This window comes from Rhincodon typus, chromosome 26 (genome assembly GCF_021869965.1).
Source record: "Rhincodon typus isolate 14 chromosome 26, sRhiTyp1.1, whole genome shotgun sequence".
Classification (NCBI taxonomy): Eukaryota; Metazoa; Chordata; class Chondrichthyes; order Orectolobiformes; family Rhincodontidae; genus Rhincodon; species Rhincodon typus.
The window spans coordinates 23,092,551-23,104,008 of NC_063357.1; the positions used below are offsets into that span (position 1 = coordinate 23,092,551).

Consider the following 11,458-nt stretch of genomic DNA (forward strand, 5'->3'; position numbering starts at 1 on the left):
TGAAGAAGGGTCCCAACGTCAGCTTTCCTGCTCCTCTGATGCTGCCTGGCCTGCTGTGTTCCTCCACATCCACACCTTGTTATCTCAGACTCCAGCATCAGCAGTTCCTACTATCTCCCTGCCACAACTGTGAATAATTCATAAGATTCAAGAGAAAAAAAAAAAATTTTCATGACCTTTTACTTCTCCTTTCTGCATAATTCTGCCCAAAAGGAGAAATTCTCTCAAGGCACACTAAATTGCAAAATGTTCCACAATCAACTTCCAGTGAGAGCTTTAATTATGTTGCAGGAATCAATTACCTGAACCTGGAAATATTGCTTGAAGTAAATTTACAATCCGTCCATCACTTTCCTTCGATTGGCTTCTCATTTCGTATGAGGTACAGAATGTGAATGCATATGCACCAGAACTGTAATGAAAACAAATATCTTTGAATTATCTGCTTTGCAAAATTGTTTTTTTTTTAAAAAAAGAAAAAATCAGTTTGTTACCTCCACTGCCACACACAGAAGTCTTCCAGCAGCAAGAAATGCAGTGATAAGCCATTGTATTGTAAGAGGCATCAAAAATGTTGCTGATAGAATCTGATTATGATAACCATAGAGCCAAATAGGAAGAACGTGTAATCCAAAGATAGCAAATGCTCCTACAGGAGTTTTAAAACCTGAAAAAAGAAAGGTAGGCTATTACCTATTAAGGCAAGATATATTACATGCAAATACAAATTATGCTGAGTAAACTGACTTCACAAATACAAATATTTGACGACCGGAATTCAGTAAAGATCCCAATCAAGGTTTAATTAAAAGACATATCTAAAACAAAGAACGATGCATGTTGGAAATCTGAAACAAAAGCAAATTGTTGGAGAAACTCAGCATATCTATCAGCATCTGTGGAGATAAAGCAAAGTTAATGTTTTGGGTCATGTGACTCTTTAGAACTTTTTGTGGCTGGGAAAAGGTGATTATAATGCTGAAGACTGGTGGGGGACGGAGAGTAAGCGAAAGAGTAAACCAGGAAGAAAGGCTGAGAATAGGGTCCACGAATAGTTAAAAATGGGTTAGCTGTGCTGAAAGCAGCCCATTTGGTGACAAGGCCTGGGATGTGGGAGTAGGTAAAGAACATGAAGAAAGGTGTTCAACAATGAAATTGTTGAATTGGATATGGAGTACTGAAGGCTGCAGGGTCCAGCTTTGCTGGAAGCTTGGGGAAAGATTTTAAACGAAACTGAGGTGGAAACTTTTTCACACAGAGGGTAGTGTTTATATGGAAGTGAACTACCAGAGGAAGTGGTACAAGTCCAACATTTAAAAGACATTTGGATAGGAAAGATGTAGAGGGATATGGGCCAAACGCAGGCAAATGGGACTAGATCAGGTTAGGAAACCTGTTCGGCATGTGCTGCATGATTCTATGACTTGGTCATTTTTATGGACAGAACACAGGTGCTCCCCAAAGTGATCACCCAGTCTGCGTTTTCTCTCCCTGACTTGGGTAAATGTTGTAGAGCAGAGGACCCTAGGAGTGCAAGTACATAATTCTTTGAAAATTCTGCACATATAGACAGGGTGGTTTTAAAAAAGGCTCAGTCCTTGGAGTATTGGAGTTGGGAAGTGATGTTGAGGTTGTACAGGACATTGGTGAGGCATCTTCTGAAATACTATGTTCAGTTCTGGTTGCCCAGTTATAGCAAAGATATTATTAAGCTGGAAAGGGTTCAGAAGCGATTTACCAGTATGTTGCCAGGTATGGAAGGTTTGAGTTATGTAAAAGGCTGGTTAGACTGGGACTTTTTTTTTTCCACTGCAGCATAGGAGGTTGAGAGGCAACCTGATAGAAGTTTACAAAATAATGAGGGGTATAGATAGAGTTAATGATAGTTGTCTTTTCCCTAGGATGAGGGATTTCAAGACTATTTTTAAAAGGTGAGAGGAGAAAGATTTTTAAAAACGGAAATTATTTTTAAAGAGGGTAGTTGCGTGTGGAATAAACTTCCTGAGGAAGTGGTGGATGTGGATAACTATATGAATAGGAGAGGTTTAGAGGGATGCAAGTCAGGAGCAGGCAGGTGAATGTGGTTTAGTCTGGGATTATGTTCAGTATCGACTCGTTTGACCAAAGGGTCTGTTTCCATGCTGTATGACTATGTAGAGGAGACCACATTGTGAGCAGTAAATTCTGTAGACTAGATTGAGTGAAATGCATGTAAATTGCTGCTTCACCAGGAAGGGGTGTCTGGAGCCTTGGATAATGTAGAGGGAGGAAGTAAATGGGAAGGTGTCATAACTTCTGCGGTTGCAGGTGAAAGTGTTTAGGGGTGTTGGGAGTGAAGGAGTGGATCAGGTGTCTCAGGGAATAGTGTCTGTGGAAGGCTGACAAGGGAAGGGGTGAACGTAGGTTTGGTGGTGGCATCCTGTTGGAGCTGGCAGAAATGGCGACTAATGATCTTTCAGATGACAGTGCTGATGGGATAGGAAGTAAGGACCAAACAGACCTTCTCTTTGTTGAGAGGGAATATAAATACTTATTTGTTTTAAAGAAATGTTTTTTCTCTCATTTCTCCAAGATCCGTCTTTCCTTTCCTCATTTTGCTTTCTACACCTGATTTGGCATTTAGTTAACTATTTTAACAGACGCTTTCTTGGTTCAGATTCTGTCTGACTCCCTAATCATTCTAGAATCTAATGGTTTTTGTGAGACTTCTTGTAATTTTATATAAATGATTCGGATGTGAACATAGGAGGTATGGTTAGTAAGTTTGCGGATGACACTTACAAATGGAGGTGTAGTGAATAGCGAAGAATGTTACTTCACAGTACAACGGGATGTTGAACAGATGAGTCAATGGGCCAAGAAGGAGTGGTAGATGGAGTTTTATTTGGATAAATTGAGGTGCTGCATTTTGGAAAGGTAATGCAGGGTAGGACTTATACATTTAATGGTAAGGTCCTGGGGAGTGTTGCTGAACAAAGACCTTGGAGTGCAGGTTTATAGTTCCTTGAAAGTGAAATCAGAGGCAGATAGGATAGTGAAGAAGGCACTTGATATGCTTATTGGTCAGTATATTGAGCAGAGGTGTTGGGAGGTCATGTTGCAGCTGTACACGACCTTGGTTAGGCCACTACTGAAATACTGCATGCAATTTTGGTTTCCCTGCTAATAAAGGAGGATGCTGTGAAACTTGTAAATCTTTTCTGAAATCTTTCAAGGATGTTGCCAGGGTTGAAGGGTTTGAGCTAGAGGGAGAGGCTGGGGCTATTCCCAGCAAGTGTCAGAGGCTGAAGAGTGACCGTATAGACATTCATAAAATCATGAGGGGCATGGATAGGGTAAATAGACAAGAGCATAGATTTAAGGTGAGAGGGCAAAAGATTAAAAAATATGACCTAGGGCAACTTCTTCACGCAGAGGGTGGTGTATGTACACCACGAGCTGCCAGAGGAAGTGGGGGAAGGATGGTACAATTACAACATTTAAAAGGCATCTGGATGGGTATATGAATAAGAAGGGTGAGAGATATGGGCCAAATGGGACTGGATTTATATAGGATATCTGGTCAGCATGGATGAGCTGGACCGAAGGGTCTGTTTCACTGCTGTATATCTATGACTCTTGGGGGTGGTGGGGGGAGGGGGGGGGGTCAAGAGTGCCGAAATCAAACATTTAATTAAAAGCCAAAATAAAATTAAATTGGTGGGAATTCTTGGTTGAGGCCTCCCTGCAGACAGCAGCATCATGAGAATGGAGAATCGGATAGTGTCTTTACAGGAAAGAGGGTGTGAGGATGTACAGTCCAGGTACCTAGGGGAGTTGGTAGGTTTGTAGTGGGAATTGGTGACCCTATCCACAAGAATGGAAACAGATGTCAAAAGGGGTATCATAGATGGACCAGGAGAAGGTGAGGGCAGGGTGGAAACAAGAAGCATAATTGATAAGCTTTTCCAATTCCAGGCACAAGAGGGAAGCAGCACCAATCATGTCATCAACATGCCAAAAGATAGATTTGGAGGAGGGATCTGAGTAGGTTTGGAATAAGGAATGTTCCACTGCGCCACAGAGACAGGCATAACTGCAGCCCATGTGGGTATTTTGACCTGAAGAAAGTGAGAAGAGTTAGAAGAAGGTATTCAAAGTGAGATGAGCTCAGAGGCAGAGGAAGGTGGTGGTGGATGGGACGATTTAGCACCCCCTTGGAAAGAACTGGAAAGCCCCGAGACCATCCTGATGGGGATGGATGTGTAAAAGGGATTGCACATCCATGGTAAAGACGCAGCAGCTGGAGCCTGTGACCTGGAAATTCTGGAACTGTTGAAGTGTCAGAAGAACCACGGAGTGAGCTGGAGGGGACTGGACAAGGGGGTTGGGGGCGGTGGGTGGGGAAAATAAAAGTCAAAAGGTAGGAAGAGATGAGTTTCACGAGTAAGGAACAGGCAGAAACAATGGGCAGACTTGGTTGGGAGCTGGGGTAGGGTAGGCGGTGGCGGTGATGCTTGGAGAGATTTGCGACCATTGTGAACACAACAGCCTAACATTCAATGCTGGGCTCATGGTTCAGCAGAGAAAGGCAGTGTGCCAGCCTCCACGATGACAGTCAGAAGCTTGTTCCTGTGTGCGTGCGCGTGTGGGGAGGGTGAAATAGGAGTTCAAAGAGAGATGAAGGGCAACTTTTATTTTTAATTACAAAAAAAAAGTGGTAGGAGTATGGAATGCGTTGCCAGGGTTTGTGGTGGTGGCAGCAGATACAACAGGGGTGTTTAAGGGATTTGTAGATAAGCACATGAATATGAATGGAATGTAGGGATATGGACCAAAGGCAGGCATATTGGAATTGTTTAATTTGGCGCCATGTTCAGCATAACATCATGGGCCGAAGAGCTTGTTCCTATGCTATACTGTTCTATGTTCTAACACATTTATGGCAACATTCGAACTAAAAACTTACTGGAAGTTTAATAAAGATATCAGCCAGTCCAATTTTTTTTTTAGCCATGTCCTGAAGTCAACCAGCATCAGATTTCTTTGATTGGATCTATTCCAAGCCACTGAGCAATGTTCTGCCTTTCAGACATCTGGCACTACGTGTAAACGACTGTGCGTAAACAGCCCAGTGATTGCTGCTCTGATTTTATGTTTTTGATCTTCACTCAGCATTTTACTAACTATAGAATGACTTAGAGGAGCATAAAAGCATGGAATCTTTCCATGCGAGTAGTGTATTGGAATGACACTGCACACAGCTATCTTGTCTTTAAATTCATAGTTAAAAACCAGTGTCATTCCTACAAAGTAAAAGGAAACAAACACGATATGCAAGTCCCCAGTGGAATGTAATGTAAAATACAGAGCTAATTTTAAAATATATTTTGTAATTGGAGGAGCTGAGTCATGGAACTTCACACGTAGATTATAACAAGTGATAAAATCTACTACGGCATCTAGTGCTGATTTACCACATGCCTATCTGTATAGAAGTCAGCTGTTTCCCTGATTATACTCCTTATAGCCAACTGGTGAAAGAAAAATCCAAAGTCAGTATTTACTTGGGATAGTTCCATTTGAGAATGAAACATTAGGGCTATAAATATCTCCACTCAACTCTGGAAGAAAAAAGTGTGCTTAATACGAGATTTATTTAAAGAATACAATGTTACAATTGTCTGCCTCCTCCTGTACCAACACAATTCATTTATAGTATTATAAAAGAAAAACTAATGAATTAACTCATGAACAGCCATTAATAGAACACAATCTGTGCCCTTATCCACACACATGCAATTAACATCCCTGACAGGTGTGGCCACTTTAAACAGCAAGGGCACAAATGAAATCATTGGTTGTGAGCATTTGTACATCCTTTTCAGTTATTTGAAAAGAAAACAAAAAGTGAGTAATGTCTGTAGTGACACACTTGTAACGAACATCCCAGAAATAGCTGCAAGTTGGGAAACAAAAGGAAGGGAAGAGCAAGAAAATTGGTGCTGAGCAAATTATTGCAGCAGGTTCATAAGACCCTCAGTCCTGATGGACTTCATTGAAGGGTCCTGGCCTATTAGATTGAAAAATCAGTGAACACAACTCCTTTATTTGAAAAGGGAAGGAGACAGAAGCAGTTAGCCAGAAAGCTTAATATCTGTCATACAGAAGATATTGGAATCTATTATTAAAAGAAAAGAAGTTGCAACAGGGCATTTCAAAACGTTTAAGGTAATTAGGCAGATCAACATGGTTTTGTAAAAGGGAAATCATGGTTAACTAATTTGTTAGAATTCTTTGAGGAAGCAACAAGTGCTGCAGATAAAAGGAACTAATGCATATATTGTACCTAGATTTCCAGAAGCTACATGATAAAATGTCACATCAAAATATTACAGAACATAAAAGTCCATAGTGTATGTGGTAACATATTGGCACAGATAGGAGATTGGCTGGCTGGCTGATTGAAAACAGTGTAAACAGTAGGGCATACCAGTTGCCAGGATGTCACGAGTCAAAGGCCGGGGCCTTAACTTTTTAAAATTTATATAGTGACTTGGATGAAGGGGACAGAAGGCATAGTTGCTAAAATTGTTAATGATATAAAGATAGCTAGGAAAGTAAGTTTGAAGAGGACTTAGGGAGGTGACAAAGGGATATCAGTAAAGTGAGTGGGCAAAGATCTGTCAAAGAGTAAAATGTGGAAAACGTGAAACTGTCCATTTTGGCAAGAATAAACAAGATGCATATTATCAAAGTGGTAAGAAACTGCAGAGCGCTGAAACAGAGGAATGTGGGGGTTCTCTAGTGCATGAATTAGGAGGGCAAGTCCGAGCAACGACATCAGCAACAACATGATAAATACCAGAGGAGCGAGGTCAGAGACAGCAATCCTGGAGGTGAACAGCAGCAGTATAAATACTTGAGGAGCGGGGTCAGTCAATGCAAATGTGGAGCTGAATCTAGGGACAGAACTCTGGAGGTGACTTTATGACACAAGAGACGTGACATAGGCTTGGCTGCTCAGGGACCAGATTTGCAGACTGAATGTCTTGGGGCGAGGGCGAGCTAGGAAGAGTATGGAGTGAAAGATTGGAGTTTGGTGACTAGTGGGCAAGGTGGTGTAATCAGTTCCTGGATTATTTTCTGTAGTTGGTAAGATTGATTTACTTGATAACATTCAAAATACCAGGAGAACTCAGCCCCATGGAACGCTGCTCCCGCAACATGTGGGATATCAGGGACATTTCCAGTCTCTGTGGTGACAACATGCAGGAAGTGTTCAGATGCAGCTCCCACATTTGTGGATGGACTCACTATGGAGCATTCATGAGGCGGAGAATGTCGTGGTTAGCACTTTAATGAGCTGGTCACACCACCAGTAAGGGCTACACAGTCAGAGAAGAAGTGGGTCACCACCAGGAAGATGAGAAAGCATGGGCAGGCAGCGCAGGAGCCCCCTGTGACCATCTCCCTCTCAATATACAATTGGTTGGGGGAACTGGCCTCAGTGCTAAGCAGCAGCAGCTGCAACCAGATCAATGGCACCCATGACTGGCACTATTGTACAGCAGGGTGGGTTGAAGTGTAAGTGAGCAATAATGATAGGGGACTATATAGTTAGGGGCACAGATAGGGCATTTGTGTCTGCAAGCAAGGCTCCAGAATGGCATGTTGCCTCACCAATGCCATGGTCAAGGATGTCTGAGTGGGCACAGGATGTTCTGAAAGAGGAGGGTCAGTCAGAGGTTGTGATCCATATTGGTACCAACGACACAGGCAGAAAGGGAGAGGAGGTCCTGCAAAGGAAGTTCAGGGAGTTAGGTAGGAAATTAAAAGCAAGACTTTTCAGATTGTAATCTCGGGATTACTCCCTGCACCACGTGCCAGTGAAGCTAGGAATAGAAGATAGTTTAGCTAAATATGTGGCTAAAGAGCTGGCGTAGGAGGGAGAGTTTCAGCTATGTGGATTATTGGAATGTCATCAGGGGCAGGTGGGACCTGTATGAGAAAGTCTGGTTGCACCCAAACTGGAGGGGCACTAATATCCTGGCAGGGAAGTTTCCTAGTGCCACTTGGGAGGGTGTAAACTAGTGTGGCAGGAGCAGGAACCACAGCAGCAGATCAACAAGTAAAATGACAGAAGAGAAATCGGAGATTAAGGCCAGTAAGACTAATTGGAAGAACAGACAAGGGAAGTTACTGAACAGCAGGACTGGCAGTCTGAGGTGTATTTGTTTTGGGAGGAGTATGACGAGTAAGGCAGATGAACTTACAGCTTGGATTAATAAACATTGCTATGATGATGTAACTATTAGAGAAACTTAGTTGAGTGAGGGAAAGACTGGCAGCTTAACGTTCTGTGATTTAAAATGTTTCAGGTGAGATAATGAGGGATGTAGAAGAAATGGACGAGTTGCATTCCTGGTAAGGAAGAGTAACACAGCTCTGCTATGAAAGGACATCTTGGATGGCTCACCCAGTGAGGGCACATGGGTAGAGCTCAGGAATAGGAAGGCAATCACTTTGGGATTGACTACAAACCTCCCAACTGCCAGCAGGTGAGAGAAGAATGGATAGGTTGACAGATTACAGAAAAATGTAATAACAGGGTTGCTGTGGGCGATTTAACTTACCCCTATTGGGACTCCCTTAGAGCCAGGGGCTGAGATGTGGGTAGGGAGTGGTGGAATTTATTAGGTCTGTCCAGGACAGTTTTTTGAAACAACATGTAATTAGTCCAACAGGGGTGGGGGTTGCATTCTAGGCCTGATATTGGGGAATGGGCCCTGCTAGATGATTGAAGTTTCAGTGCAGGAGCATTTTCGGAACAGTGACCATAATTCCGTGTACATGTTAAGTTACTTATGGATTAGGATAAGAGAGTAGTCCTCAGGTGAAAGTACTAAACTGGAAGAAAGCTAACTATCATAATATTAGACAGAACCTGGGAAATGGAGATTGGGGGCAGATAATTGAGGGTAAATCCACATCTAGTATGTGGGAATCTTTTAAAAGCCAGTTGATTAGAGTTCAGGACTAGCATGTTCCTGTGAAAACGAAGGATAAGAATGGCAAGATGTGGGAACCTTGGACGACAAGAGAAATGGAGAGCTCAGTCAAGCAGAAAAAAAAGAGAAGGCCTACATAAGTTAGAGGAAACTGTAGACAGAGTCCTTGAAGAATATACCGATAGCAGGAAAAATGAAACAAGGACTTAGGAGTGTTAAAAAGGGGCCATGAAATGTCTTTGGCAAACAGTATTAAGGAAAATCCCAAGACGTTTTATACACATTATAAGGAGCAAGAGGGTGGCTTGATGAAGTATAGGTCCGTTCAAAGACAAAGGATGGAATTTATGACAAAAGGAGAAGGACATGGTGGATGGTCTCAGGACAGGTACATTGATATTCTAGGGCATGTCAATATAAAAAAAAAAAAAAAAAAAAAAAAAAAAAAGTGTTGGGTGTTTCGAAAAGCGTTAAGGTAGACAAGTTCCCAGGACCTGATGGGATCTATTCCTGAAAACGGAGGAGGCAAGTGAGGAAATTGCTGGGGCAGTGCACAAAATCTATGTATCCTCTTTAGTAACAGGAGAGGTCCCAGAGGACAAGAGAATAGCCAATGTATTTCCTTTTAAGCTAGTGAGCCTTACATCAGTGGTAGGGCAAATTACTGGAGAAGATTCTTAGGGATAGGATTTATTCATATTTGGAAAGAGATCGACTTTAGCAATAGGTAGCATGGCTTTGTGCAGGGGAAGTCTCACAAACATGATTAAGTCTTTTGAGGAAGTGATAAAGATAACTGACAAGGGCAGGGCAGGGCAGTGAATGCTGTCTACGTGGATTTTATTTTGACAAGGTCCCTCATGATAGGCTCATACAAAAAGGGGGTGCCACATCGGATCCATGGTGAGCTGATAAGATGGATACAGCACCACTTTAGTAATGCAGCAGCCGTGGAAGAATGTTTTTCCTGACTGGAATTACATAACTGGTGGTGCTCTGTAGGGATTAGTGCTGGGGCCTGTGCTGTTTGTAATATTTTCAAATGATTTGTGCATGTTGTGTTACGAGGAAGGATGGACAGGCTCGGCTTGTATCCACTGGATTTCAAAAGAGCAAGAGGCAAATTGATTGAAATATACAAAGATCCCGAGGGGTCCTGACAGTGTGGATGTGGAAAGGATGTTTCCACTTGTGGGAGAATTTAGAACTAGGGGTTACTACTTATCTCATCTAGGTGACCTTTAATTTTAAAGGGATGGAAGGAGAGAGGTTTTCCCCGAGCTGGTCAAGAGTCTTTACAACTAAAAAGGCAGCAGGAGCAGAGACTCCAAACATTTTCAGAGCAGAAGTAGAAAGATTCTTGATAACCTTTCACCCCCTGGCTTATCGGTGTAGGTGGGTATGTGGCATAATAGATCAATGACAGAATAGGCTCAAGGGGCAAGTGGCATGTGGCATCCTTCTAATACGATTATTCATATGACCTATTATCAGACTAAGTACTTTAAAATACATAATGCTCTTGGCATGAATTTTCACTAAATATGTCAGGATGCTCAGCATCCCAGAGGTGAAAACAACCAGTAATCAGACCGACATGGATAACGTTAAGTAAAACAAATGTACAGAAGCAAATTTTACAGGCTATTAAAACAGCACAAAGATTTCTGAGGAAGGGTCACCAGACCCGAAACGTTAACTGTTTTTTCCTTCAAGATGCTGCCAGACCGGCTGGGCTTTTCCAGCAACTTTGTTTTTGTTCCTGATTTACAGAATCCACAGTTCTTCTGGTTTTTACAAAGATTTCTTTTTTCTTCAAAACATAGGCACCTGTTTTAAAAGTGTTCAAATATTTTAAGTTCTTTACAGTTAAGTTTTGAGAAGCAAATTTGATCATTGAAGACCATTCCTGAAGTTCAAAAGAAACATTTCTAATCCATTTGAAGTTATTTGACAGCCAGTTGGAACTTGTAATTTTCTACGACACTCCTTAACTTAATCAAAATTTACATACCATTTGCCATGGTTCTCCGAACCCACCATGGACCTTCGCCAAACTTGTTCTTCCAGTCCACTCCCATGGAATTGTGTGTACACACAAAAACACACCACTCTAAGCTACTTACAAAATGTCCCCACTGAAAAAAAAAACATTTTCAATGAAATAATATGTTTCTTTGCAAGCTTCTTTCATTTCTACCATAGAATCACAGAAGGAGGCCATTGTATCTATACTAGTGCTTTTCCTGAACTCATTGAAAATGAATCACATCGCTGTGCTGTCTCATAGCCCTGTATCTTCAATTGTTGCAACTGCTTTCCTACATTCTCCTTCAAGGAAGCAAAACGTCTCTGCCTCAATTATGTCCTGTGAAAGTTAGGAAAGGAAACAGCATGCATGAGAAAACACTAGCAGGTAGAACAAGGAAAGCTCCAAAGGGATTTTGAAAATATGTAAATTGCAACAG

The 11,458-nt window shown here is 41.9% G+C and overlaps 1 protein-coding gene across 6 annotated transcripts in view; it reads right to left on the minus strand.

Moving 5' to 3' along the window:
• si:ch1073-145m9.1 (CDP-diacylglycerol--glycerol-3-phosphate 3-phosphatidyltransferase) overlaps positions 1-11,458 on the minus strand; it is a 27,754-nt gene that overhangs the window by 1,841 nt on the left and 14,455 nt on the right. For all 6 annotated transcript variants that reach the window (XM_048612805.1, XM_020511263.2, XM_048612802.1 and 3 more), the window contains 3 exons: positions 11,005-11,128; positions 495-667; positions 303-412 (listed from right to left, as the gene is read on the minus strand). In XM_048612805.1, the coding sequence (XP_048468762.1) occupies positions 347-412; positions 495-667; positions 11,005-11,128 (363 nt within the window). In that variant the 3' untranslated portion in view covers positions 303-346. The remainder of the gene's footprint in view (positions 1-302; positions 413-494; positions 668-11,004; positions 11,129-11,458) is intronic.